This window comes from Mollisia scopiformis (assembly GCF_001500285.1).
Source record: "Mollisia scopiformis unplaced genomic scaffold LY89scaffold_19, whole genome shotgun sequence".
Taxonomy (NCBI): Eukaryota; Fungi; Ascomycota; class Leotiomycetes; order Helotiales; family Mollisiaceae; genus Mollisia; species Mollisia scopiformis.
In genome coordinates this window covers 372,197-398,727 of record NW_017263599.1, presented here as the reverse complement: position 1 = coordinate 398,727, position 26,531 = coordinate 372,197, and the positions used below count along the sequence as shown (strand labels likewise).

The 26,531-nt window shown below is 47.1% G+C and overlaps 8 protein-coding genes across 8 annotated transcripts; 5 read left to right on the top strand and 3 right to left on the bottom strand.

Annotated features, from left to right (window-relative positions):
* The first annotated feature begins 145 nt into the window (after positions 1–145).
* Positions 146–1,551, top strand: LY89DRAFT_785020 (uncharacterized protein). The gene has a single exon (XM_018222847.1). It carries the CDS (start codon positions 179–181, stop codon positions 1,277–1,279), a length of 1,101 nt encoding a protein of 366 aa, XP_018067645.1. The 5' UTR covers positions 146–178; the 3' UTR covers positions 1,280–1,551.
* Positions 1,552–2,093: 542 nt separating this feature from the next.
* Positions 2,094–5,401, top strand: LY89DRAFT_591161 (WD repeat protein-like protein; the record flags this gene model as incomplete). The annotated part of the gene is made up of 3 exons (XM_018209638.1): positions 2,094–2,645; positions 2,695–2,963; positions 3,040–5,401. The coding sequence occupies 3 exons, from the start codon at positions 2,094–2,096 to the stop codon at positions 5,399–5,401; spliced, it is 3,183 nt and encodes a 1,060-aa protein (XP_018067644.1).
* Positions 5,402–5,685: 284 nt separating this feature from the next.
* On the bottom strand, positions 5,686–7,004 carry LY89DRAFT_785018 (uncharacterized protein). The gene is made up of 2 exons (XM_018222846.1): positions 6,604–7,004; positions 5,686–6,291 (listed from the first exon to the last, which is right to left on the bottom strand). Exons 1-2 carry the CDS (start codon positions 6,951–6,953, stop codon positions 6,039–6,041), a joined length of 603 nt encoding a protein of 200 aa, XP_018067643.1. The 5' UTR covers positions 6,954–7,004; the 3' UTR covers positions 5,686–6,038.
* Positions 7,005–8,110: 1,106 nt separating this feature from the next.
* Positions 8,111–10,262, top strand: LY89DRAFT_155756 (uncharacterized protein). The gene is made up of 4 exons (XM_018205449.1): positions 8,111–8,889; positions 8,949–9,099; positions 9,150–9,322; positions 9,375–10,262. Exons 1-4 carry the CDS (start codon positions 8,371–8,373, stop codon positions 9,993–9,995), a joined length of 1,464 nt encoding a protein of 487 aa, XP_018067642.1. The 5' UTR covers positions 8,111–8,370; the 3' UTR covers positions 9,996–10,262.
* LY89DRAFT_687454 (GrpE-domain-containing protein) lies at positions 10,054–11,319 on the bottom strand. Its single transcript, XM_018215504.1, has 2 exons — positions 10,995–11,319; positions 10,054–10,938 (listed from the first exon to the last, which is right to left on the bottom strand). Exons 1-2 carry the CDS (start codon positions 11,277–11,279, stop codon positions 10,489–10,491), a joined length of 735 nt encoding a protein of 244 aa, XP_018067641.1. The 5' UTR covers positions 11,280–11,319; the 3' UTR covers positions 10,054–10,488.
* A 2,852-nt stretch (positions 11,320–14,171) lies between these two features.
* Positions 14,172–15,323, top strand: LY89DRAFT_687453 (uncharacterized protein). Its single transcript, XM_018215503.1, has 5 exons — positions 14,172–14,442; positions 14,519–14,617; positions 14,693–14,755; positions 14,814–14,953; positions 15,007–15,323. The coding sequence occupies exons 1-5, from the start codon at positions 14,394–14,396 to the stop codon at positions 15,256–15,258; spliced, it is 603 nt and encodes a 200-aa protein (XP_018067640.1). The 5' UTR covers positions 14,172–14,393; the 3' UTR covers positions 15,259–15,323.
* Positions 15,324–17,643: 2,320 nt separating this feature from the next.
* On the bottom strand, positions 17,644–18,338 carry LY89DRAFT_687452 (uncharacterized protein; the record flags this gene model as incomplete). Its single annotated transcript, XM_018215502.1, has 2 exons — positions 17,644–18,156; positions 18,208–18,338. Coding segments are annotated over 2 exons (509 nt in total), but the record flags the coding sequence as incomplete, so codon positions are not given.
* Positions 18,339–23,908: 5,570 nt separating this feature from the next.
* On the top strand, positions 23,909–25,748 carry LY89DRAFT_699168 (uncharacterized protein; the record flags this gene model as incomplete). The annotated part of the gene is made up of 4 exons (XM_018217037.1): positions 23,909–23,951; positions 24,002–25,365; positions 25,415–25,595; positions 25,645–25,748. 4 exons carry the CDS (start codon positions 23,909–23,911, stop codon positions 25,746–25,748), a joined length of 1,692 nt encoding a protein of 563 aa, XP_018067638.1.
* Between the last annotated feature and the right edge of the window lie 783 nt (positions 25,749–26,531).

Below are 26,531 nucleotides of genomic sequence, written 5' to 3'. Positions count from 1 at the left end.
TGGGTACTTTTATGAAGTGTGTCTTGGTTGTACGAAGCGTGATGCGACTTTGAAAGTCGTTCAGGGGTGGCTCTCGATAAGGCTGACGATAAGAGTCTCGGAAATTGTTCCGGGAGAGCTCGAACTTTTTTGTTTCTCCTTTCTTGCTGTCAACAACATCATCATCGGGTTTCGAACAATGACCTGTCTATGTACCGCCAATACATTACGACAATTCGTCCGAAGTGTAGCTCAAGTCGACCTGCCAAATACCACGAGGCTTGCTGCATCGAGGCAGTTTCCCAGGAGACAGATTTCAGCCTTCACTTATGCTCACGCGAGTAGAGCATACTCTTCCGCAACGAAGTCAGAGGACCCGAAGCAGTTTTACGATTCGATAGAGCATGCATCATCAAGGAACAAATGGAGGATAGGGGAGAAGGAAAGCGACATTGAAGGTCAGCTTAGTAACATAGACAAAGAAGGCGCTTTTGTCGATTTTTCACCAGAGGCTATCGATGCCCTTGCTGCAGAAGCTGCATCTGAACGAGCACAGGATGATCACTTTCCTTCGACACCGAAGCACGAATATGATACGCCATTACGATCTCTCATGAAGGTTGCGCCTAAGCAAAAGGAATATGTTCCCATGGAACGAATACCCGGAGGCGTTGTAAGAAGGTTGAAGTCAGAGAATACCGGCTTCAAGTTACATTACTCCGCTCAACCAGACTGGGAAGGAGTTGAAGAACGTGCCGAAAGGCTTAGAAAGCAAAGGGAGGAAGTAGCAGCTGCCAAAGAAGCTCGAGACGAATGGGTTCCGCCACCGAAAGAACCTTGGATGATAGCGAAGAGGAAAGCCAAGGAGAAATATCCGGATGGATACAACCCTTTGAAGCGACTGTCACCCGATGCCATAGCAGGAATTCGAGCTCTCCACGCTCAAATGCCCGAACAATACAATACCGAAACTCTAGCTGAGGAGTTCAAGATATCTCCTGAAGCCATTCAGCGGATTCTAAGATCGAAGTGGAGGCCAAGTCCTGCGGAACAGACCGACCGCGAACAGCGGTGGCATAAGAGAGGTGAAAAGGTGTGGACTAGACTGGCTGATATGGGAACGAAACCACCCAAAGAATGGAGAGATTTAGGAATTGGTTCTGGAAAGCCGGATTGGATGAAGAAGAGGGAAAATCTACGCCCTCGGGCTCCGCTACCCGCTCTCATCACGATGGCCCGACGAAGAGAAGCTAAAATCAAGTCTTCCAAAGAAGATAGCCTGGCAGATAGAATAATCTGAAGGGTTTATGCTATGCATATGCATACAGATAGCTCCCAAGTTTGCTCATGTACGATAGTCGCCCCGGATCGGTTCCCATTTGTCGGAATTCCAGATGGAAATCATGGGAAAGATTGATGCATGAAATGTTCTGTTCTACTTCGAGAGGACTGTTTCATGCAGAAGTATCTAAAATTCTGGTAGCGATAAGACAAACCTAGCTCAGTCCATGAATCACACCTAAACGGGTCACCCTTCTTATCAACAAGATCCTAATATAAAGTTGAGAATGGAACTGGTATCCAATCACATTGTGTGACTAGCAACATTGTGTGATGTGCTTGTTACTGAGCTCTTCTGGGTATCGAAAATCAGCGGGCATCAGCCCGTTTCGGCTGTTGCTCTGGGCCCCTGACGCGCCCGTTTTCTGCTCGGACCTCCTGCCAGGACGCGCTGCAGTAGCCCAGGAGAGCACAGACATAGATAGAGAGAGTTAATCCTCGACGAAAACCCAGATGCTTCGTCCCAATTCTGACTTCATTGTCATTCCATTGTTTTTCGTCTGTTGTGCTCTGTCTGTGTCGAGAATTGATCGCTTTAAGATCTGCCATTGTAAGTAGCGCTTTGAGCTATGTTGTTGTAGGACCACCTCCATTCTAAGACCAAAACAACAGCATTTGTTTCCATTCCCATGCTTCCCTTCAACGCCGACCTGCACGACAACGATAAAGCTCCCGACCTTGCTTTTGAGGAAAAACAAATAATCTGAATTCGAAAACCACATTCGAATATTCTCAATTTCGTCCTCAATTGATCATATTCTCATGGCTTGACCATGTCTTCTACACCGTCGAATTCGCGGACCTTTGCCGCGAACACAGGGTTGGGACTTAAGCTGACACCCTCGAATTCTCCATACCCACGTACTCCACGATCTCCAAACAAACCCCGCAACTTTTACGAATCAGGATTGTCACTGAAGAGGATAATTGGCACCACAGTCTCTTCCCCCACCGCATTCGACAGTCTTTCTTCCTCTCGCATATTTGCATACACCGCTGGTGCGGCAGCTGTTGTTGTCAATGTTGACGATACTTCGAAATACTCCCAGCGATTCTTCAGAGCTCGCCCCACGGCCATACCTCTGAATAGTGTGCCTAATGCGACATTGGCACCTTCTACACCTACGAATACCGCGAATGATGGCAGGAATAGAGCGGTAGCAGCTCTACGAGACTCGGCATTGCCCTTCTCTCCTTCAACACCACATACAAGCCTAGAATGGGGCGATTCTCCTTCTTCCAAGACCTGGACAAGCAGGGAAAGAATAAAAGCAGCTACATGTCTATCAATTAGTCGAGATGGAAAATTCCTGGCTGTTGGTGAGGTAAGAAATGCTATTGGAATTCCATGTAGATTTATGCTTACCATAATAGACTGGCTACTCCCCCAGAGTTCTGATCTTTTCCTTACAAGACACGTCTTCCGACATTCCTTTGAGTATACAAAACGAGCACACATACGGAGTACGGGCTGTAGCTTTCAGTCCTGACCAGAAGTACCTTGCTAGCTTGGGATCACCTAATGATGGCTTTCTCTACGTCTGGTCGATTAATCAGAGAACGGGTGCCTCGAAGTTACATTCAAGTAACAAGTGCACAAGCTTCGTCAAGCAAATGATATGGCTTGGAAGCAGTATTGTCACGTAAGTTTTGGACATTCTCCTTATTCTATAGCCTCAACCCGGCACGAACATTGAATACTTTCTAATATCTCAACAGAATTGGTACACGCCATGTGAAAATATGGCGAGTGGAAGAACCAAGAAGTGCATCTCCAACCAAACAACGATTTGCCCTAGACGGCACACCTCTACCAGTAGCTAGCCAACCAGCATTAAAGACATTAGCTGGACGAAATGTTCTGCTTGGGCCCTTGGTAGAAGCTACATTTACAACGCTCGCCGCCATATCTGAACACAAGGCAATAGTCTGCTCTGAAAAGGGCGACATCTGTCTTCTCGATGACAGTGAAGGACAGAAGCTAATGAAACTTGCGAATACGGGCTTTGCTATCACATGCATAGCCATTGATATGGAAGCCCGAAGAGTCAGGATAGGAGGCCGTAATGGAAAATTAAAGTCCTTGTGCCTGGATGACTTACTCACACCAAGCACACCACCGGAGTCCCCAACGCCAATGACTGAATCCGTTTCAGGAAGCGAAGCGGGTCATATTTGTGCTATGGGATATGCGGCGAGTAGTCTCATTACGGTTGATTCTAAGCATTTGATCGAAATCTCCAGCCCTAATTCGGATGTTGCAGATCCCCAGATGTCGAACACACCTTTCCCGGCACATGGCGATTCTGTGCTGGGAGTTCGATTGTTATCACCTGAGAACGAGTTGAAGGCTGCATTTCTCACCTGGTCAGCGAACGGTACCATTGTGTTCTGGGACTTGGAGGGTTGCGCCAAATCATTTCTCAAAGTGGAAGTCGAACAACTACCTGGCACAGAAGATGAGGTCAATCAATGCCAGATCGTTCGAGCTTCGAAAGGAGCTTCATATCTGGTTACTGGAGACAAGTACGGTGTTTTGAGAGTCATCAATCCAGTTACGCAGAAGTGCACTTTCGAAGCTAGGGCTCACATGTCTGATGTTCAGGATATTGCACTGCACGAATCTGAGGATGTTACTCTAATCGCTTCATGCAGTCGAGATCGGACCATCCAACTGTTCAGACTCATCTCTGAACAATGGGTCCTCATCCAGACTCTAGATGAGCATTCAGCTAGCGTTTCAAGCCTGTTCTTTGTGGAGAATGGCGAGAAATTGATATCATGCTCTACAGACCGTACGATACACGTTCGACAGCTCGTCAAGAAGGATGTAGGAGGACAAGATGTGATGGGTGCAGTTCCAGTCCGTATCATCACTCTAAAAGCATCTCCTGTCTCTATGGCAGCTTGCTTTGCGGACCAAATGGGTAATTTCGTGGTCTCGATGCTGGACCGCACAGTGGCTACATACGAGATTTCCAGTGGACGACTCATACATTCGTTTCGAGCGACAGACAATGAAGGTCAGGACGCGGTTGTTTTGGATGCCCTTGTCATGGGTTGCCCGAGTACGATTTCAGGTCGACCAACGATACTGGCAGGAGTTTCGAGTACGGATAAATCGGTCAGGATTTACGACGGGGCCACAGGTTCCTTCCTCGATCGAGAATGGGGCCATACAGCCAGTGTGACGGATGTGGCGCTTCTAGAAGTTCCAGACTCGGAGCAGAAAACTTTGATTAGTACTGGCTCAGATGGTACGATCATGATTTGGGATCTCTCACCTAGACCACAAGAGCCTGAAGAGGTCCTTACTCTAGCATCTAAACGTGACGAATCACCACCAAAGGATACACCATCGACTCGGCCGCCTTTGCGAAGAGTATTATCGAGAGCTGAGCTAGCAGAATTCCAACGAGCATCACCTATGTCAACCCCAACAGGCAACCGCTCGCCACCACGAAACGTCCGCCGGAAAACATCTCGCTACGGCCTCTCATCCCAATCACCGACGCTCGCCATCCCACCCGTTCCTACCGTAAACTCAAAACACTTCACCTCCGCCTCAGACGATTCCTCCATCCGCCGCGCCACTCGCAACCGTTCCCGCAGTCCCCCACCATCTCCAAAAGCAAAGGACATGCGCCGACCCTCCCTCGCATCACTCGACACCCGAGGCCGCACGAAATCCGCCGGCAATGGCAATTTCTCTGAATTCGGGACCCTGAACATGGCTACGGAACAAGCATGTCGCACCCTCCGCGCCTACCGGAAGAAACTCCTCTCCTCAGAAACCGTCAAGGAAGAAGCGTTGAAGGAATTAGACCAAGAACTCAGATTAACGGCTATGGCGCTAGGAGAAAAGAGTTTGAAGAGCAAGGCTATTAGCGAGACTGTGTTGACGGGGTTGCTGGATCAGTATTCGGAGCGCTTGGTTAGTATGTTTGACGAGAAGCTGAGGTTGGCGAGGACAGATTCTTTAGAGCCGGAAGATGGTGGGGAGAAGGAGAGGCCTAAGACGGCTGGGCCGGTTATTGAGAGCTCTTCGGAGGGGAAGGGGAAGGAGGTTCCTAATTCTTGAATTTTCTTGGGAGGTGGAGTTGAGGGGTTTGCTTCTCTTTTGTTTTGTGGGATAGGGAGGGATTGGCGTTATTGGGATTTAGAGTGGCGTTGGAGGGGCGGGATAAATACCATTACATTCTGGCGTTTGGCCGTAGCTGGGCTCCTTAGCTACGGCCTCCTTTGTAAGGGACGGTTGGGTTAGGGTGGGGGGAGTCTTTCTTTTGCAGCCCTGGATGGCGATGGTTGAAGTTCGAGGACAGGACAGGAAAGAAATGCTCGCTCAATGAGAAGAAAGATAATGAGAGCTGGACGGACGGATGATTTATCTTCGATCATGTAACAGTACCCAGGAAATAGAGAAATAGAGAGACAGAGATCAAGATTCAGGCTCATTGTTGAAATTCGTGATGAGAAGAGAAGAGAATCGCTTCCTCCGTATATGCCGCTATGCTCCTAGTAGAGAATCGCTGCCGCCCTGTGTTGTATGCTCAATGCTCCTAGAAGAGAGAGATGATGCATACCCATGCCCCCCCAAATCAACGCCACGCTCAGACTAAAATGAAATCCTCCCTACCTTAGAAACAAAAAGTCGTTCGTCGTTCGATGCTCTTTCAATGCCCATTCCCACCTCCGCTCCTCTCTGTCTCACTACTTTCTCAATACCCATAACCCCTCTTCCCCTTCCCCTTCGCCTTACCCCTCACCCCCTTCTCCCACTCCTCCCTAAACTTCCCCGCGCTGCCAGCGTCGTCCTGGTACCCGGCCAGGAGCTTGGCGAAGTAGTGCCGGGTACCCGGGATGCTGTCGTTGCGGGACTGGGCGTGCATCATGAGGAGCTCGGGGTTGTCGAGGATTACGGCGGCGAGGCGGCGGCGTTGGCGGGCTTCGTAGATTTCTGCGTTTTCGTAGCTGCTGGAGGGTTAGTTGAGCAGAGTTTTGAAGGAGGGGTCGGGCCGGGGGAGGGTTTGAGAGGAGGGATTTGAGGGAGAGGTTTGAAGAGGGTGACTATGAGGGGATTTCAGGGGAGGGGTAAAGGAGAATTGGAGAGAGTATAAGGGTAGATAGATGGAGGTAGGAGAGGTACAGGCGTGCGAGGGAGGAGGGAAGAGATATTTTTAGAACTGTGGAGATAGGAATGCAATGAAAGCTTCCGAATTCATGCCCAGAACTACTGGCTCGATCAAAAATGTGACTCCTGAATAACCAGAAACTCTTACTTACGGGTTATATTTAGGATTCCCATCCATATCACTAGAATCATCCTCGCTACTAAACATCGCCGCATCCTTCCCCCTCGCCTGCCGATCCTGCATCTTGGGCGTAATCTCCTTCTTCCTCCCGGAAGAGCTCGCTTTTGAGACCTTCCTAGACATCGCACTCTTCCTCTTCTTCGGTGGCAAATTGGTGCTGAGAGCTGAGCTCGAAGACGAGGAGTGCAGAGCAACAGGGGTCGCGGTTGCTTGCATGATGTTGTTGAGCTCAATTTCCTCGGAGTCGTCACCCCATTGTTCGTTGTTTTCCTCGTGGTCAGTTACGTCCGGAGAGGAGTTGTCGGAGTCGATGGTGGCCATGTTTGCAGGTTTGAAGAGGAGGGGAGGTTCGTGAGGGGGTTGATAATCTGGGGTAGGATTGATAATGCAGGTGAGAATTGACTAGTCGTAATTGAGAGTAGCGGTTACTGGATGTGGCGTGATGGGTCGGTAAGCGAGGGCTGTCGAATACTATTGTCGACCTCACTCCTTCCCTAATAATGTATCGTGCTTTCATTCTCATTCATTCGTGAACATTTTCGTTTACATTCAAGTGATAGTTCAGTTGAAAGAGAATAAATCATGGTGAAGTGCCATATTTGTTGTGCTGGAAAGCAGAGTGGTGGTATGAATTTTGGCTGTACAATAGCAGAAACCGGGGTGAAGAATCTCAAACAGCTGCAATGTTGCCAAAGCTCTTTCAGGATGGATAGTACTTACAGCCTAGAGACCTAGAGATGGTCTATTGTCTATCTCTGCACGCACCTTGTCACCTTTTCCACAATCATGGAAAAGCTGTATAGTACCCTGCCGGCAATAGCACAAGGAGAAATGAGGTAGTTATGGGATTGATGGTCTGGCGGCCGCACTTTTATATTGCTATTTTCTCGTATGTCTTATCGTCAGTTATCGGTCTAGCGTCATTCTACTTTTTATTGCTAGCCTCGTTGAAGAGAACGAGGCTTCAAGTCAGCCTTCGTCTTCCTTTTCCGCCTTTCGATCTTTGGGACTTCAACCTCAACCTCAATTGTTCAACCACCCAAAAGTTGCTTTGCTTTTGCTTTGCTTACTGTTCATTGACAGTAGCGATCTTGCTTCATCAAATCATTGGTCTACCTCTTTTGCTTCTCTTGCGACGCGTACCCTCTTCAAGGAGACTGGCAAAGAACTATCTAAACAAAGGCAAGACGGATTCAACTCTATGTTACTCAGACTAGACTGGTAGCAGAGATGTCTCCCCCTGACCTGTTCCGTGAGTATCTCGGTATCAATTACGCCCAATTTCTCGATCTAAACAAGATAGATGGTGGTCAGCGCCAGCGTCTTCGAAAGATTACTCCGAGAATCGAAGAGCTAGTAAATCGATTTGAACCCGAGAATTCCCAAGGATCTACGTCTATCTCCGCTGGAAATGAATCAAATGAGGGCTACAAGTTCTTCACGGATGCAGACTATACGGAATCTGACCAAGCGGTTCCTCTAGACCTCGATACCGACTTCCCAAGAGTGCCAGTGACCCCATCTATGCTGTATGCCCATGCTTGTGCACGAGGCAAATTTGGCGACCGAGAAGGAGATCCCGTACACCACGCACTATTTCTCGCCCCAAACCGAGGTTTTGGTGCTCGACCGATTTGGGTGCGGATGACGGAAGAGGGTGGGTCAATGGAGGAGTAAGTATCTGTCTTCACTTTTGTTGGGCTTATTAATTGCTAATTGATGCAGTCTTCCCCCTGGCATGAAGTTCTATTGGGATCCATTGGTGCAAAAGCCTGAATCTCCTCCGTCGACTCCAGCAGACATCCAGGGACAGAAGCTAAAGTCCAAGAAGGCAACCCCTCTAACATATCTCGAGCACATTGCACAGAATCCACCCACAGTTGGCAAGAATCACTACAAGGGTGATTATGTGTATGCAAACTTCGGTTATGTTCGCGATGAAGACACAATGGAATGGTTCGACCCGGAGTCATCACAACCACTTAAAGACAAATATATCTCATATCGGCGAGAGGGGCCGATCGAAGAAGTGGACGGCAAACATATTCCAGATTTCAAGAGGTCGGAGAGAATATTTCCTAGAATTATGAGCACTGAGGAGCAGGAACATTTCTACGACGAATACTTGCAGTACGTTCACGATGATGTCGATGCTGAGGGTGACCCTCGAGATCTTCGAATCACTCCCGCAACTTTCGCCCAATGGGCTGTGGGTGCACGCAAAGGCAAGGCTTACGAGGAGGAGGAATTTACACCTGTATGATGAGTCTCGACTTAGTTTCTTGAATGCCAGCTAATATTGTGTGACTCTTTTAGGACAGTGTCATTTGGTCGAAGCGTGTCGTTCCACCAAAACAACCAAAGGATTCCAGGCCGAAAAGACGACAATTCGATATGGTTACCGGAGAAGAAATTTCAGAGCTTGGAGACTCCGACGAAGAGGCTGTTCTAATCACGGAAGCTGAGGGTGAGCTAACCCGGATCAAGACCCGAATTCCTCCTAACGTTCATTGATAGGTGTTAATATGATGGCCATTCCTCGAGAATTCAGCATGATGCTTCCAGGCGTTGCTCAAGATCTTGCTCACAAAGCATTCGGGCACCGCGAGAATGACCCAGAGAAGTACAGCCAAGGATCTATTACGTCTTCCGACCACGACACTGCCTCGGACCCAACAGTGTTTAATGAGGTAAGATTAAGCGCATGTACTCTATTATCCGTCGTTCTAATAATATTTACAGACCCGAGCCGTGAACCATCTTGGAACTCTAGGCGATCCTATGAGTGGGAAAGCTGAATTTGCTGGTTTAAGCGAAGAAATGCTGAATCTGTTAGACGAGAAGCGTCTGGCAGAAAAGCGCACCGTACAAAAACAAGAGGAACTCGCTCAAGCTAGGGAAGTTGAGATCGGATTGGCAAGGGAGATCTTTTTCTTGAATGCCCGCAAGAACCTGCAGCCGATCAGAGTTGTGAATAGAGGCAATCCTCATGGCATGGATGGCGCCGGTTCTTTCGACCCTAGTCTCTCAGAAGGAATCTCTAATTTCGATGGCTCGGACGAACACGAAGAGGAATTAATGTCTCCTGCCAGCCTGCCAAAGCAGCATAAGCAGTTCCGAAGATATTTCAAGGAGCAAATCGCGACGGAGTCAATGGCTATTAATAGGCTTAACATATACGCGGACGTCAGTGATATGGAGTATGAACGCATTCGCAAAGACATCAACGTTATGAGAGGAGTAAAGGACGAGCTGGTTCGGAGCTTCGGCGTCGAAAACATGGAGGATATCCCACTTCATGTTCCCCATCCGCTATATATGGATCGCGTCGATTTCGCTGGAGGACAGTCTACCTACGAGTGAGCATGGAGAACTGTTCTGGAGCGAGGCATATAGAATGGGAGTCGGAGCTTACTGTATGAATGTGTTGGAGTTTATTGGATGTGTCTGTTTGATACTGGAGCCTAGGTCTTTTCATTTCCTTTTTCTCTTCTCTCTGCTTCTCGGCCAATGACGCCTTGGAAGCCAAAAATAACTTCTCCAGTCTGTTTCCGAATCACGAAATAATTTGGTCTCATCGATGGGGAGGCAAAGGAAGCATAACAGCATGGCGATATCGCATGCAAGATTTGTACATTAGATATGATTGAGGGTCGTAACCCAATGCATGCAAGCCAAGCAATGTAGACTTCTTCGCACCGCCGCCAGTGAGAGGAGCAGTGATATGTAGAGATCATTACAGATACAACAAGACAGACTTTCCAACGCCCACTTTATCCCACTCCATATTCATACATGTACAGGTAATTGTTTTGCCACAGCGCCATCCAATGCTTCGCTCAACCATCAGATAGATCTACGAATTCTTCACAACCCCAACCTTGGCGGCGCGTAATATGCGGCCGTTGAGCTTGAACCCCTTCTGCTGCGTATGGAACACGGTATTATCCTCTTTGCCCTGCATCGGCGTCATGAACGTCGCTTCATGCTCATTCGGATTGAACTTCTCGCCCTCAACGCTTGGGTCGAAGCGTTCCAATCCATGCTTCTTTAGCGTAGCCATCAGGATATTCTCCGTCATCTTCAGGCCTTCGTATAGAGCGATCAAATCGTTTAGATGCTCGGTCTTCTCGGTGGCGGTGAGCTTCTCTTCCGGTACCATGGCTAGCGCGCGGTCGAGATTGTCGACGCTGTCGACGAGGTCTTTGGCGAATTTTTGGATGGCGAAGGCTTTGGCTGCTTCCATGTCGCGTTTGGTACGTTCTTGGAGGTTGCGGAAGTCGGCGACTTGGCGGACGTATTTATCCTGTTTTCTTCCTATTAGTAAAGAGTTTAGGGAGAGGATTGCGGATGGAGGTATACCTTTAAGTCAATGATCTCCTTATTCTTCGCCTCTAATTCTTTCTTCACAGGATCCTCGGCTTCTCCATTCTTGGTCTCTGATTTCGAATCTGCGGCATTGTCTTCTTTCTTCGCCTCTGTGGATTCGGAGGAGTACCATCGTGATGATGAGGATATTCGTTGGGAGGAGGTAGGGAGAGCTAGGTTCGAGGGGCGAAATTGTGGTCTTGCTAGTGATCCTCGAGGAGAGGACCGTATGCTGGAGCTCAGAGCCCTTGATTGTCGGAGTAATGTTCTGGGAATCATGGTGGGAAGCTGGTTGTCGCGTGCTTTTTTGGGTCGATGATCAGATGGCGAAGGAATTTTGGAGGATAATTTTTTGGATGTGGCTAGCGCCGGAGGACGGGTTGTTCCGGGTGGTGCGGCCGCATTTGACGTCGGGTGGAGGAGCTGATGGAAAATGGCTTTACTGTATGATATTCTTAAGACTTATAGTTTCTTGAGTCTTCTCAAGCAGAGGGATAGCTTTGACTGCTCTGTATCCAATGTGTTTCACTTGTACTTGTCATCATTATCAGCCAAAACCGAACCCGTCCACTTGTGGCTCATGTATGGTTGACTCTAGAACTAAGAGATACTCTGTAAGAAAGTCCTGACAGCTTTGAAAGCAAGGTGATGGTACATATCCAAGTGTGACCTTTTGTTGCAGAAAGTTTTCTGCATATGGAGTCACAGAATACGTCGTTTTCATGTTCATGATGTTGGCTGGCAATATCCAGTGCTTTCCTAAACCATTTCAGCACAGTCTGTCCCAGTTTGAAATCTCTAAAGACGAACATTTGAATCTCAAAGCACATTCAAAGGCGAAGAACAAGCTTCTTTCTTGATTTCTTAAAATTGCTTTATGCACATTCTCCAGAACAATCATGTGTCTGAAGTGATGAGGAACCCAACACTGCTTTCAATCCAGATTGTCCAAGCTCAGACTTTCTGCGCGATCAAGCTTCCAACTTCTCAATGCGTCCAGATCTTCAATGCACAGATACAAGCAAAAAGAGCGAGCTACTTTCGTACTGCTCTGTACATTTGTAGTTCTTGTTTCAGAGCACGTGGTCGTATGAAGTGATGAAGGCTTCTTAGACCACCGTCCAACAAGTCTACGCAGTATAAGACTTTATTCGAGAGCAAGCGTCATCCTCAAAGTGTATTCTAACTGTATATCCATAATGTGGCCAACGCTCCCAGCGGACTGCCTCTAATGCCCCCGAACAATATTAACGCTTGTTGCAAAACTCTTCTTGGTATAAGTCATGAGAGCTTGTGAGCAACTCCAGAGTATGAATACAAGACTACCTGGTCTTGAGGATATCCGCTTTTCTGATTGAGATGAGATATTCCATGTTGAAGCATGTATTCTTGCTCGTATTATCGTGCTTGAGGCCTATCTTTGCTGTCTGAAAGAACCAAATCGAACTATCTCGGCGTCTGAAGAGAAGACAACGAGAACGACAATAGGGACGACCCTCTATCTTCGAACTGCGTAAAAAGGTCAAGTTAGCACGTTGATTAATGTTCTTAGAGTCTTGCCAGAGAGTTACCTGTACTCAGTTCTCAGGGATACACTAGTCTCTCAGCCCTGTGCTTCAGAAAGTCCTAGCAACATCTCTCTTTCTGCTTTACCGTTACTCATCGCGTCATACTTCGAGCCATCTTGCGTACCCCGGGTGCTTTGAAAACTGTGAATTGTAGGCAAGGCGGATTGTTTTGTCGAGTGGAGTCATAAATGCTCTAGGTCGACGGTTACTAATAATACTTTGGCGACCGTCTTTGACCTATTGCACGTTTACTTCTTCATTGAGAATACATCAAGTTCCTCCTCGGTCCAACTTCGAGAATTTTCACACGCACAAGTACGCTTCACTTCGAACAATAGTGCTCTACCAGTCAAAGTTTACCTATTGCACGTTCATTTTGCGTGTTTTCAACGCTACCAGACCTCCATCCGTCCATCTTCGACGCCTTTCACCTCGAACACGAACGTGTGGACGCCCATAGTGCTCTGGTGATCACTTGCACGTTTACTTTAGCGTCTGCGACACTACCAGATCTCTGAACCCTCACCCGTCCAACTTCGAGTCCTTTCACCTTGGATCTGAACGCAAACACGTTGAAAATCAACTGACAGTGCTCTCGAACTTGACGTTACCTCTTGTACGCTACCTTCTACTCCGTTCGCGACAATAGCACACTCCCTTATCCTTCTTCCGTCCAGCTTCGAGCTTTTCACGTCAGATCTCAACGCAAACACGTTCAATATCGATTTGCAGTGCTCTCAACATCGACGTTTACATCTTGCATGTTGGCGTACTTAGCGTTTGCAACAATACGAGCTTCACTCATCCTTCCTCCGTCCAATGCCATCGTCTCCCACCTGAATCAAAAGCGCTTTCGAACTTGAATCGTCGGGTAAGTTCTGTCAATAGCATCAAACCTTCCAACTTCGACGTTGCTGACCTCAAACTAGAACGCTTTCGAACTTGATCTGCAAGTTAAGCTTGTCAATAGCATCAGAGCCCACAACTAGGACGTTGCTGACTCCATACAAGAACGCTTTCGAACTTGATCGACTAGTCAGGTCTTTGAATGGTATCAAACCTTCCCACTTCGACAATTTCCATCTCAAACCAGAACGCTTTCGAACACGATCGACAATCTAGATCTGCGAATAGCATCATCTACAGACGACGACATTTCCTCATCCTTCCTACGTCCGATTACGACGTTTTGTACCTCACACACATACGCAATTGAACCAACCTGATCGACAAGTAAAGCCTGTCAATAGCAACAGACCCTACAAGTTGGGCGTTCCTGACCTTAAACAAACACGTTTTCGAACTTGATCGACAAGTCGGATCTGTGACTAGCATCATCTACAATACGCAGATAAGACCTCATCCTCCCTCAGTACAGCGTCGACGTTTTGTACTTTAGATACAGACACATTCGAACTTAATCGACAAACCAGATCTCTGAATACCATCAGAATGTCTTCTCCAAGAAGTATGTACCACAATTCCCGTGATAAGATGCTTTTTCAAGCACTCACGAATCCGTTCTTTTCACATTTATCCTACCCGAAGATTCAATTCCTTCTCTCTTTTCCTGTCTTTTCTGCACCTCCTACCCAACGACTCACCTCCTCTCCTCTTCTTCCTTGTCTTTGTAGCACCCAGCCTACCCGACGATTCACCTCTCCTCTCTTCCCCGTTCTCTTCGCACCTAATCTACCCCAAGACTTCTTTTCTTTCTTTCGCTGCATTGTTCACACTTATTACACCCGAAGATTAACTTTCTTCCTGCGAGCATATACTGACGCATCTAGACACTACTCCTAAGGGCGATGGTTTTCGTAAGCCTATGACTACGGGCTGGGAGGGAGTTAGCAAGGAGAAGCTGTCCTCAAAGTGTACGTTTTATGTCTACTTGATAGAATATCATTCCCAGCATCCTTCAACTTGTCGAGTATATACTAATGAATTTAGACCACGCTACTGTCGAAGACGACTTCGAGGACGATTACAGTGTCAAGAATGTGGGTTCTATGAAGGACAAGTCTGCTATTATGGAGGAAGTTCTACCAGGTACGTGTGGTATTTGTACAATCGAATATTTCACCTATATCTATTGCTTCTTCGGGAATATACTGATGAATCTAGACGAATTTATCCCCAAGGAGAGTACTAGCATTAAGACCAAGACCACGGGCGACAACAAGTCTGGTATGAAGAGCCAACATTCTTTCAAACCAATGATTCGAGTTTATACTAATGAATCTAGGCGTTGCATTCCGCTTTGAGGACTTCGAGGATGATCTCTCTGTCAAGCCTTTCTACAACTATGGCCTTAAGCGATCCAGAACCCCATTCCCGGAGAGAGCCTGCCGTTGGGTTCCGATTCCTGTTGAATGTTCGGAGGAGGTCCGTTCACGCTCCCCGAATAATGTTACGCAGATAGACTGACATTAGCGCAGGTCCGGGCCAGATTCCCACCAAAGAAGGGTACTAAGGCAAAGTCCCTGACGGAGGCGGAGATCCGAGCCACAATGATGAGTGACGAAGACGTCGCCAATCTCCGACGAAAGCTGGTCAATGACCCACCACCAATGTCTCTCCCGGAGGCCAAGAAGAAGCAGATCCGCAAGGACTGCATCACATTCATCCGAGGACGCACAACCAGCCGCCTGGCTGCTCGTGCTGCTGCCGAAGAGATGAACAAGCAGTAGTGTTCGGCGGGTGCGTGGGAATTGGGTGGCGTTGGGCTGCTTTTTTTGTGTTTGTACAATCTGCGGAAATGAAAAAAATTGTCTTTGACTTTAGAACCTTTCCGTGACCCAGTGATTTCCGTTCATCCACTCCGTCTCTCATTTATAATAATGGGATGCAAGAGAATATTGTTCTAGGATTTCTGAGACAGTATAAGATTAACAAGTGGGGACTATAGAACTACTAAACAAGATTTGCAAATACTAAGCCAAATAGCAAATGTTTAGTAGAAGTGCGTCGTTCACTCAGACTCGCCGAGCTTTCTGAACTCTCAGCTGTTTTACAAGTTTGTCGTTCTCTCAAAAACAGCCAAGTCCAAATTAGGTATTGTTTTGGTGATGATTATACGCTTTATTTTTAAGGTAACATCGTATTGTACCACGTTTCGTGAGAGATTTCAAGAAAGATAAGTGGGAATTACAAGACTACAAAATATCAAATTCACATAGCATACTATGTAATGAAAAAGGATTCATTCATTATTATGAATTGCGAGCTTTCTAGGCTCTCAGCTATTTTACAACTTTGTCGTTCTATAACAAACCCCAAGTTTAAATCAAGTCAGGAAAGTGTCTTGGTTAGACCGTTTTTCTTCTACATACGGAATTAATAATAACGTCTTTGACTTTAGAACCTTTCAGTGATCCTGTGATTTCCGTACATCCCGCTCCCTCTCTCATCTATATTATTCAGATACAAGATGATATTTCTATTATACCAAGTTCTGTGAGAGATTTCAAGAGGGATAAGTAGGGATTACAAACTACATAGTATCAATGCCACATAGCACAGTTCAGTGAAGTATAGTTCTTTCATTTATGAACCATGAACCGTGAACTTTCTGGCCTTTTAGCTAACTTGCATGTTCTATTTCTGTTGTTACAGAAAAGACTTTAAGTTTAAACCAAGTTAGGTAAGTGTCTTGGTTAAACGTTCTTTCTCCACATGCAGAATCCACAATGTCTTTAGGACTTCTAAATTTTCAATGCTTTCAGTGATTTTCGTACACCCCACTTTAATCTATAGTATCTGGATACAAAACAATATCATATCTATAAGGGTTGTGAGACAATATAACTTGAATAAGTGCATTTTAATTCATAATATCAGAACATTAAGTTACATAGCATATCTAGCACAAGACAAGTCAAGCATTTAGTGAAGTTACATTTATTATCATAAATCGGGAGCCCTCTGGAGTTTCCATCATCTTACAAGTTTGTCGTTCTGTTGAAACACTTAAATATAAATCAGATTACAAAATACCTTAGAGTTGAACGTTCTCTCTTCCGCATGTGGAAATGATGGTAATGTCTTTGACTTTAAAACCTTTCAGTGTTTCAGTGACTTCCGGACACGCCACTCTGCTCTCATATATAATTTTGGTATATCAGATAATATTGTTCCACTGATTTCGGTACACTCCACTCTCATCTATAGTATTGCAATATAAGTCAAAGACTGTATTGTTCTAAGACTTGTGAGGCAATATAACTAGAATAAGTGCATTCCAAGTTTTGAGTACACAATTGCAGAATACTGAGTCACATGGCGAATCCAGTCAAGTATTCGGTAAACTTTCATGTATTATCATAAATCGAGCCTTCCTGGCTCCGCTGCCTTGCAAGTTCTGTTCCTTCATAAAAACTCAAGTTTAAGTCAGGTCAGGAACGTTTCTTGGTGGTGGACTTTCTTTCTTCTATTTACAGAATTGATAATGTTCTCATAACTTCTAAGTTTTCAATGCTCTCGGCGATTCCTGTACACTCCGCTCTCATGTACAGTTTTGGGATATAGGTTCATTTTGTTTCAGTGCTACCCGTACACTCCACTCACATTTGTAGTATTTGGATATGAACAATATTATACTACTAGTATGCCAAGGTTTGTGAGATAATACTAGAGAGATATGTGTGGATTACAAAACTACAAAATTTTAGGTCACAAAGAGGAGGTCAAGTATTTAGAGATGTTTAATTCACTCATTTTATGAATCGAGCCTCTCCGCGCTCCACTATCTTACAGGTTTTCAAGGAACCCCAAATTTAAAGCAAGCCAGAAAAGGCTTCTTGTGGTCAATCTTTTCTTTTATATGTAGAAGTAGGAATATTTTTGTCCTTTTCCGATGCTTTCAGAGCTTTCCGTACACTCTACTCTGTTTTGTAGTACCTATGAAGATATAAGATAAGATTGTTTCAAGGTTCATAAGACAATATAAGAAGAATAAGTGGGGATCACAGAACTAAGAGATTCTAAGTCACATATAAGAAGTCAGATATTCAGTGAAGTTTCATTCATTACGAGCCTTCTGGCTCCGCTATCTTACAAGTTGCCAAGTGATTAACCCCAAATTTAAATCCGGCCGTCATCAATATCCAGACCAACATTGACGCAAGTGAAAAGAGACCATCGAAAAGAGAATTAAAAAGTTATGGTTGTTGTCTATCCCAAGGACGAACAAGCAACAGCACGAAAGTCCTTTATTGCAAAGGAGTTGACAGCTTTCGGCCCAAGTACATAACCAGGTGTGGATAGGCCATTTCATAGCGGCAGATAGCCGTATGGATCATGGGCCATTCCTCAGCCAGGTTGAGAGGTGCCGGTTCGTCGCCAAGAGGGAATTGGATACCGAACTCTTCCTTGAATTGATGGCGGAACTCAGGATAGAGAATCTCGCGCGGAACGGCTGGGAAGGAGTGACGGTAATAGTTATGAGAGCCCTCATAGAGGATGAAGTGGCGGATCAGGCGGTAAAGGGAGATTAGGAGAGAGTGGTCCATCTTGGAGAACATGAAGCATGCGTTCAAGAGGCGGTTGAAGTCGCGCTTCATGGGATCGGTCTCGGGGATGCGGAAGGTCTGTGGATAATATGTTAGTCTAAATCATATGGTTTCGGGGAGTGAACTTACGGTGAGGACTTCGGTAGGAGAGAATTTGCCGACGGCAGACACCTCGGAGCGGAAGACGTGGTAATCACCAGTGACCTTGCTCTCGTCAACATAAGCGGGGTAGATGTCTGCTCTGTTTCCGAACTTCATAGTCCAGGCATTGCATACTTCAGGGAATGGACCAGAGAAGCAATACATGGAGAAGATCTTCTGGCGAAACAGTGCTTGGCTAGATGTCTCCCACTTTTGCAAACCCATGATAGGATCCATATCGTAGACGTAGTTGCTTGGAAGATTAACGGAAACAACTGCTTGAGAGGCGGGGTAGTTGATACAGTGACTTCCGTGATCAAAGGCTTCTGCTAGCATACAGGCTCGCGAACAGTATCGTACATTTGTCAACGGACCGCAGAAAGGACAGATGTAAGCTGGCGCATCTCGAGTTGGGAGACGAGTGACTCTGCAGCATAGGCAGGTGAAGGAGGATAGGACAGGCTCTTCATTCAGTGAGTGATCATGTCGTTCAAAGCTTGACTCATCGATATACGAACTCTCATCGTATTGGTGAGAAGAACCGTCAAGGGCTTGTTGCTCGTAATCTGTGATAACCGCCAACTCGTCCGTCAAAGCCGCAGCGTTGCTGGCAGGGGGGCATGGTGCAGAGAAAGATCTCGAAGCACGTGTATCCGAGGGCAAGTCTTGTTGAGAAACTGATGCTGAGCATCCATCAACTTCGGTTCGGAGAGCTCCAATGGCGGGCAAGACAAGTATAACCAACGGAGAAGTAGTGTGATATTGAGTTTGGGGTTCCGAAGATTGAGGGGCTCGAGGAGAATTGTCTGTGTTCTCTAGTGGTTCGTCGTCGGATTCCTCATCATCAGAATTAATAGGTGGTGCATCAGGAAAATATAGACGAAGTTCCCTGGTACAGCCGACTGGTAATTGAAGACCGTAACCGATTGGCATGTCACCGAATTGCAATCCCAGAACTCGAGGATCTCGAACTGCGGTCATTTGGGCATGTTCCGGCTCTTCCAACAAGGGATCACCTTCTTCCTTGAACCGAGTGGTCACATTTTGCAGAGAGCTGAATCGTTGACGAGGAAGGGACTTTGACGGAAGAGTCAGATCAGCCCAAGCAAGATTGCTCTCTACGAGCTCTTCTACAACTGTATCCTGCCTGCTAGCCTCGATAACAGTTGGTTCGGTAGAAGAATGGTCAGGGACTGGATCTTGCACTGGCATTTCGCCGATGGAGATGCTTGATGCAGATTGGTCAACGTCCTGAACAGGAGGCAACATCTTCATGTGATCATCCTTCTTGGTCTCCGAACCACTGTCAGCTACATGTACAATTGACTCGGACATATCAGGAACACTTGACAAGGCACTCGTATCCAATGCACTTGTGTCGACAGCGTTTTCAGAAGTGATGGAAGAAATGTTCATCTCAACGATAGCTGGGGAGACCATTGTAGATATCGTATGAACACTGTCTCGTCTGACCTTTGCAGGAGTAGTGGTTACTGGCAGTGTTGGCTCTGTGGTTGTTGTCATCACTTCTTGACCTCTGGGCTCCGGAATCTCATCATCCTTTGGCTTAGGAGGCGTTGATTCGGTATGCAGACTAGAGGAAGCTTGAGATTCAAGGGCGACATTCTTCTTGGCAGCCTTGCGCTTTCGTGAGGCCTTCGGCTTCTTGACTTGCTTCCATCCGTCATTTCGGGTATGAGGCTTGGCCTGCGCAGGTGACTGCTCATCATTGATGGGATCGATAGTAGCGGTAACCGAAACAGTCGAGTCAGCGTGCTCTGATATAGATTCGTTGTGGGCAATATCTTGTGTGATACTCTCGGTCTGAACTGCGCTAGAGCTGCCCAGAGCGTCTGCTACTTCACTAGTGTCCGTAGTCTCCGTCAGGTGTGCATCTAATTGTGTATCGCTGACAATCGTGGACACAGCTTCGGCGATAGGATAAGTGGTTGGTGGGTCGGCTTGGTACTCTTCAGACATAGAGCTCTTGCCCTTGACAGCGGCGTGGTTCTCAGCAAATTGAGATGGGGACTCTGATTTCTTGACCTTCTGGCCTTCCTCATCGCTGGTAACCTTCTCCTTCTCGTCGAAGCATGGAGAGGAACTCTTGCGCTTTTCCGACTTGGTGGTTGGAGCCTCAGCAGCCTTGGCCGCACCATTAGTGACTAGAGCCTCAGTTGTTCCAGCTGGGACAGTATGGTTGTACGAAATGCCCAGCCCGGTCTTGTCAGCTTGCTTCTTAGATTTCTTCTTTCTCTTTGATTTCGTAGATTTGGATTGTGCCTCTTCGAGAGGTTCGACCTTGTCCAACCCCTCTGCCCGAGTAGCTTGTTCGCTGCCATCCTCTTGGATCTCAGACTTCGCCTTGGAGTCCTCGGTCTCGGACAGCACCTTGGAGCCGTTGATCTCCGAATGGTCCTTGGTGACAAGTTCAGTCTTGTCGTCTTCTGAGGTTTTGGCAATTACGTCCTCAAGGCAGATGCTTCCATCGCTCTTCAAGCCGACTCTGACGTTCATGTTCTTGTCTTTCCATAAACCGGGTTCACCACGCTTCCATGCGTTCTGCACAACCAGGAGGCGGGTCATAAGGCTCTTACGCTCCGCGCTGTGATACACTTTCATGGACTTGTATTGTGCATCGGTTTGAACCATCTTCTGGATTTCGTTCGACAAGACAACATCGATGAGAAACGTAGCAAGGGCGTCGTCTTCAAGGGGTTGTTCAACCATGACTTTGAATCGGTCACCAGTCTTGTATGTAATTGTGTAAGCATCGTCCCCTAGCTCGATACCTGGCTCTGAATCGTTCGAGTCTTCATTATCAGACGATTGGGTAGCCTTGTCGATGACACCACAATCCTTATCAACTTTTCTACCTCCGAAGAAAGCTGCCGCAAGCTGCTTGAATTGAGGAGTTGCTTCTTGTCTGAGTTGAGCATTGGCGGGATGGATAATATCTATGAGAGTCAACAATTGTCAAACAGTATTGGGCCATCACACGAACCTCGCATTTCAGATAAAACGCGCTCCTTGTGTGACTTCAGGCCCAAAATGTATTGCTTGAAAGCAATCTTATCAGAGCTGCCTTGCAAACGAACTAATGCACCAGAAACCATAAGGAGCCACTCAGGAAGAGTGCGGTTAGCCAGGGCAAAGATCTGAGCATCAAATCCCTAGATCTGTAAGCCAGTGTATGGTGAGAAATGATATTAGACTAACCAAGGTCCATGTCGGAGTCGTAGCGATAGGAGCTTCTACCTGCTTCAATTGACAAGCTAGCGATTTGACATTGAACGTCGACCGGACACGTAGAAGAGTTCCATCTCCTCCATTCGGGTACATCTTGTTTCCAGCAAGGTGGAGTATGGTAACCGCATTCTTCCATGTGGCAGGGTCCATCTTGGGTTGCTTAAAGAGCCAAGCTGATAGATGTTAGTGCGCAGGACAGTCGGGAATGGGCAGGTAACATACAGTAGACGACAGACGACACGTCAGACGGTACGCCAGACGATATGCTTTCTTTGATGCCGTCAGAACTGGAAAGAGCGTGTTAGAATTGAGTCGCGTCCACAGCTTTGGTGTGCCACGGAAAAAGAAGATTTTGGTGAGCGCGAGAATTGGTTTAACCATACCTGTGGTCAGATCCAAGATCTAGTTCAATATTGTGCTCCCCAAGAAGGCCTGTGTTGCGGATAACTCTTGCACTCGAGGGTTGAGGGGAGTTCACTGTTTGAGACACGGCCTGATTCGCAGAGACGGCCTGATTCTCAAGGACGGCCTGGTTCGCAAGGACGGCCTGAACTGGGGCGGTCTGATATATGAAGACGGGGAAGCCACCCGAGCTGCCAAAATTGTATGGTCGGTTCAAGAGCTCTACCTGTTTTCTCCAAGAAGTCTTGAATTCGCTGCGTGTTTCTTCTTGAGGATTGGTTGGTTCTTTGTTGTCATTGGGGTCAGATGATGAAGTTTCTCCATCTGGCAATACATCTGCGCTAGCAGGATCGGGGGTAGTTTCAAGCGGCTGGAAACAGTCAGTGATTGATAATCGCCGCGGAAACGGGGCAAATAAAGATATTGATGGGACATGAAGCTTGATCGTTGACGTTGACGTTGACAAGGCGAAGCCGCCAGATTGGTCCAGCCTCCGCCAGACGCGTTCTTCAATTCTTTTCTTTTGATGGTCTCGAAGGAGTCCTTGTTGCTCAACTCAATTACTGCATGATTTTGACTTACACTCATATCTTTGAACTCCGCCATCGCGTTGACGAATCACTCCTAGATCGAAGAAGGCGCGGGTGTGAGGTTGTGGGAAGTTTTCCAAAAGTCAACAACGGAGGGAAACGAAGACAGCGAAGCGAAGGCAACTACGTCGAAGCGAAGGCAACTAAGTCGAAGCGAAGACTACTACCATCTTTGCTAGCCAAGATAAAACTTTGTGCTTTAGAACGGCAATTTGTCAATGATTTGAAAATGCACCTGCATCCATCTTACTGCCGTTGAGAGAGTAGACAAGATTACTCTTACGATGGCAAGATCGTAGATGGCTAAGCTACATTTGAGGCAATGGGCACGCTTGCTTAGCTAGACAACGATAAAGGCCTCAAGCATACCCATACATGAGAGATTGGAATCTGGAGGAGCGAAGGTCGACCATCCGGATCAGAATAAAGACCTCCGAGTGCTCGGGCTATAAGTGCTACAGACGTCAAACATGCATGCTAGATTGGCAGTTTGGCCACAAAGACACAGTCCCACTGAGATAAAAACAATATGGGACGGATTCTGGACGCATCTTCTTATACGATGAGCGCCATTTTGCTTATTTCTTTTTGGCGTGAATAGAACCACAGTTGAATTGCTTAGCCACCTCTATGGAGGGTTTCGGAGTAGCAAGATAGGGTAAGAACATTCCGTGGCCTTGTTTACTGGTTTCAAGAAAGAAAACAGAGACTCTGGAGACGTCCAATTCCACAACGAAGAGCCCTGAAGGGGAAGTAGTGCGCAATCTACAGAGAGACAATCATCATGGCTTAATCTCCTAAACACGGAACTCTCCTACTGAACTACAATCAATCCATGTATTGTGGGCAAGTTGATGACTATCCTACATTGCAAGCTCTAGGTTTGAACACTTCATTGCGCTCAGACGTGGTGATATTGGGGCGTCATATGGTGGTGGCACATAATTGCAGCCAACGATGACTCATCTGTATTAAATGTTAACAAATAAATACTCGCATATGTGATGGGAGCCTTGGCTGTAGGAGTTATTGAATATTAACACAACAGTGAATATGTTGACGTTGGACAACCTTCGCTTGAAATCGATCTTGCCTTGCAGGTGCGTCCCGATCTCCACGCTAAACCTCTTACGGTTACGGCCGCCACTACGAACCGAGCTACCGCAGACTCCAAAATTCCTGTCGCAAATATGCAAGCAAGTATTTGCTTTGCGTCTTTGTCCCAAGTCAAAACAACGACAGTCTTGAGCATTTCCCATCTTCGAACAAAGCAAGCGGCGAACAATCAGATACCCAGATTGCATTCCGTTCGAGGTGCGGACAAATTCAGTCTACCCTGCGACTTCTTTTCCCTACTCTTGTCAACCACTCCCTGGATTCACCTTCACACTTACAGACGCGACTGCAATTACATTTCCGGTCGCAGAGACGGCATCGAAGATCTCAAGATGGCAGACCAACCATCGATTACTAGCATTCTTGCTGCTTTAGGTATGTATTGAACGCAATTTCGAGGATGTTTTTGACTGATACCTTCGCAGCTGCGCAACGACCTAACCCAGCTCCGAATCAAGGCCAACAACCAGCAGCTTATCAACCTCCTCCACAACAATCGAATCCATATGCACCCCAAGGTGGATACTCCCTGCCACAACCCACGAATTCCGGCAGTCTCGATCTGAGCAGCATAAAGCCCGTAAATTCTGGAACTGTCAGTCTTACAGACGCTATCGCAAAAGCAAAAGCCATTGCTGCCGAGAAAGGAGTATATGACCGACCTCCTCCTTCCTATGGTGCACAGGATCCTCGAATGGCAGGCGGACGACCATACAGAACTTCGAGATCTCGCTCTCGATCACCACCCCCCGCGCGCCGCGATGCGTTCCGCGACAACTTCAATCCCTACAGAGACGAGCGACGAGGTGACCGTCCACCAGTTGCGCGGGATTACCGTGATCGGTCCTTCTCTCCTGGTCCTAGAGGTAGAGGACCTCCTGGTACCTTCTCACCTGTACAAGGCGGCGGTTATCCCCCACGTGCACGAACGCCACCCAGGGCCGCTGATGACACCTTTGAGTCTCTCAGAATCGAGTCAGCTCTTGTTGGCTTGATCATTGGAAGACAAGGTGAAAATCTTCGACGTGTTGAGGCCGAGACCGGTTGTAGAGTTCAATTCATTACTGGTCAAGACGACAATAGCCCGTACCGTGAATGTAAGATCACGGGTAGCAGGGCGAATCGTGCCAAAGCCGTGAACGAGATTCATCGTATCATCGATGATAGTGGTATGGCTGCTAATGCACGTGCTGCTGCTGAGCGTGCTCGAGAAAACCCTCCGGGACGTGCTTCCTCGCATCAACCTGCTTTGAGAGATGGTGAAGACAGCATGCAAATCATGGTACCAGATAGAACAGTTGGCCTGATCATCGGCCGTGGTGGTGAGACCATTCGTGATTTGCAAGACCGCAGTGGTTGCCATGTGAACATTGTTGGTGAGCAAAAGAGTGTCAATGGGCTTCGTCCTGTCAACCTCATTGGCTCCAGGGAAGCTGCATCACGAGCCAAGGAGATGATCATGGAGATTGTAGAGAGTGACAGCAAAGGTGGTGTGGATAAGCCGCGTGCACAACCACAAAAGGACACATCCAGAGATGCTGGTTATGGTGCTAGCGGTCACGGTGGAGGTGACAGTATCAACGACTCGGTTTTCGTACCTTCCGAAGCAGTGGGAATGATCATTGGCAAGGGAGGCGAAACCATTAAAGATATCCAAAGTACCACAGGATGTAAGATCAACGTCTCTCCCAAGCAAGCTGGTGAGACGGATCGTGAAATTGGGCTGGTCGGCACCCGGGATGCAATAGCTGCGGCAAAGCGTGCAATCGAAGATAAGGTTGAAGCAGTGGTCAGTCTACTACAAATATCTCTTGACATCTCAACTGACCTTTCTATAGGCAGCAAAGAACGGCGGTGGTCGCGGTGGAGGTGGAGGTGGAGGCGGAGGCGGAGCTGGACGAAACCAAAACGACTATTCGGACAGGTCCTACTCCCAAACTGCTTATTCTCAACCACAACAAAGCCAAGCACCTGCTCAGGCTGTCCCGGCAGCTGGTGCTGATGACCCTTACGCAGCATGTAAGTTCTGTCTTAACCAGTTTTATGGGTGGTGGGCTAATATGATTAGATGGTGGATATCAAAATTATGTGGCTTTGTGGTATCAAGCACTTGCTCAACAACAAGGAGGCCCATCTCAAGGAGATCCTTCGAAACCGCCCGGAACCTCGTAACTGATGACGCCTGCTCGGAACCTGGATATTCGACATCTTTCTTGACTGCATGACGTGCATGACTTGCATAGATCTTCGCCTGGTATTGCATTGAGACCATGACTTCGCTCTCGATCGAGTTGACATGCCTACATGCACATGATGACGATCCATGATATCTCACCGACATTTTCTTTTCACCACTTGGATCATTTGATCGTACAGCACATGGATCGGCTTGACATGCCTGAAGTCGTTCTTGGTTGAGGGCGAGTTGACCACTGATTTCGTGCATTGCCTTGATCTGACCTTGCTTGACATGATCTCGCTCTCAACATCACCGACTTGACGTTACATGACTTGCACTGACTCAACACGTTCCTCCATACACATGGAGACTGCCAACAGAAACGCGACTGCAGGTGTTATTGTCTCGCATGATTTTGACATCGCTTTCAGATTTTGCTGGCGCCCTGCATATTCTCTTGATTCAGCCTCCGAACTTTGGTCTGCTCTTTCACCTACCTTTGATTCCACAGGATTGATATTTGATGCTGCCTCGCGTTATTACTGTTGATTCTGCACTTACCATAGCTGCTTACCAGGGACCGCTTGATCTGGGGTCGTTCATAGGCATGGGAATTTGTACGATAGTGACTCTTATAGTCAAAAGAAAAGCATCAAGAGAATTTGAACTTCTGAGCCCGACAACCTTTAAACTGTGACTGTCATTGTCGGTTATTTCATAAACTAATCAGTCTCTTCTTTCTTCCACCTACCTACCTGGGGGAAACTGGGTTGTAG

Excerpts from the sequence above, each read along its gene's own strand:
- LY89DRAFT_785020 (XM_018222847.1), top strand. The coding sequence starts at position 179 with ATGACCTGTCTATGTACCGCCAATACATTACGACAATTCGTCCGAAGT.
- LY89DRAFT_785018 (XM_018222846.1), bottom strand. The coding sequence starts at position 6,953 with ATGGCCACCATCGACTCCGACAACTCCTCTCCGGACGTAACTGACCAC. Across the intron at positions 6,292-6,603 it reads GGGAATCCTAAATATAACCC|CTACGAAAACGCAGAAATCT; the intron begins GTAAGTAAGAGT and ends ACCCTCCAGCAG.
- LY89DRAFT_155756 (XM_018205449.1), top strand. The coding sequence starts at position 8,371 with ATGAAGTTCTATTGGGATCCATTGGTGCAAAAGCCTGAATCTCCTCCG. Across the intron at positions 8,890-8,948 it reads AGGAGGAGGAATTTACACCT|GACAGTGTCATTTGGTCGAA; the intron begins GTATGATGAGTC and ends TGACTCTTTTAG. Across the intron at positions 9,100-9,149 it reads TCTAATCACGGAAGCTGAGG|GTGTTAATATGATGGCCATT; the intron begins GTGAGCTAACCC and ends GTTCATTGATAG.
- LY89DRAFT_687454 (XM_018215504.1), bottom strand. The coding sequence starts at position 11,279 with ATGATTCCCAGAACATTACTCCGACAATCAAGGGCTCTGAGCTCCAGC. Across the intron at positions 10,939-10,994 it reads AGGAGATCATTGACTTAAAG|GATAAATACGTCCGCCAAGT; the intron begins GTATACCTCCAT and ends GGAAGAAAACAG.
- LY89DRAFT_687453 (XM_018215503.1), top strand. The coding sequence starts at position 14,394 with ATGACTACGGGCTGGGAGGGAGTTAGCAAGGAGAAGCTGTCCTCAAAG. Across the intron at positions 14,443-14,518 it reads GGAGAAGCTGTCCTCAAAGT|ACCACGCTACTGTCGAAGAC; the intron begins GTACGTTTTATG and ends TAATGAATTTAG. Across the intron at positions 14,756-14,813 it reads CACGGGCGACAACAAGTCTG|GCGTTGCATTCCGCTTTGAG; the intron begins GTATGAAGAGCC and ends TAATGAATCTAG.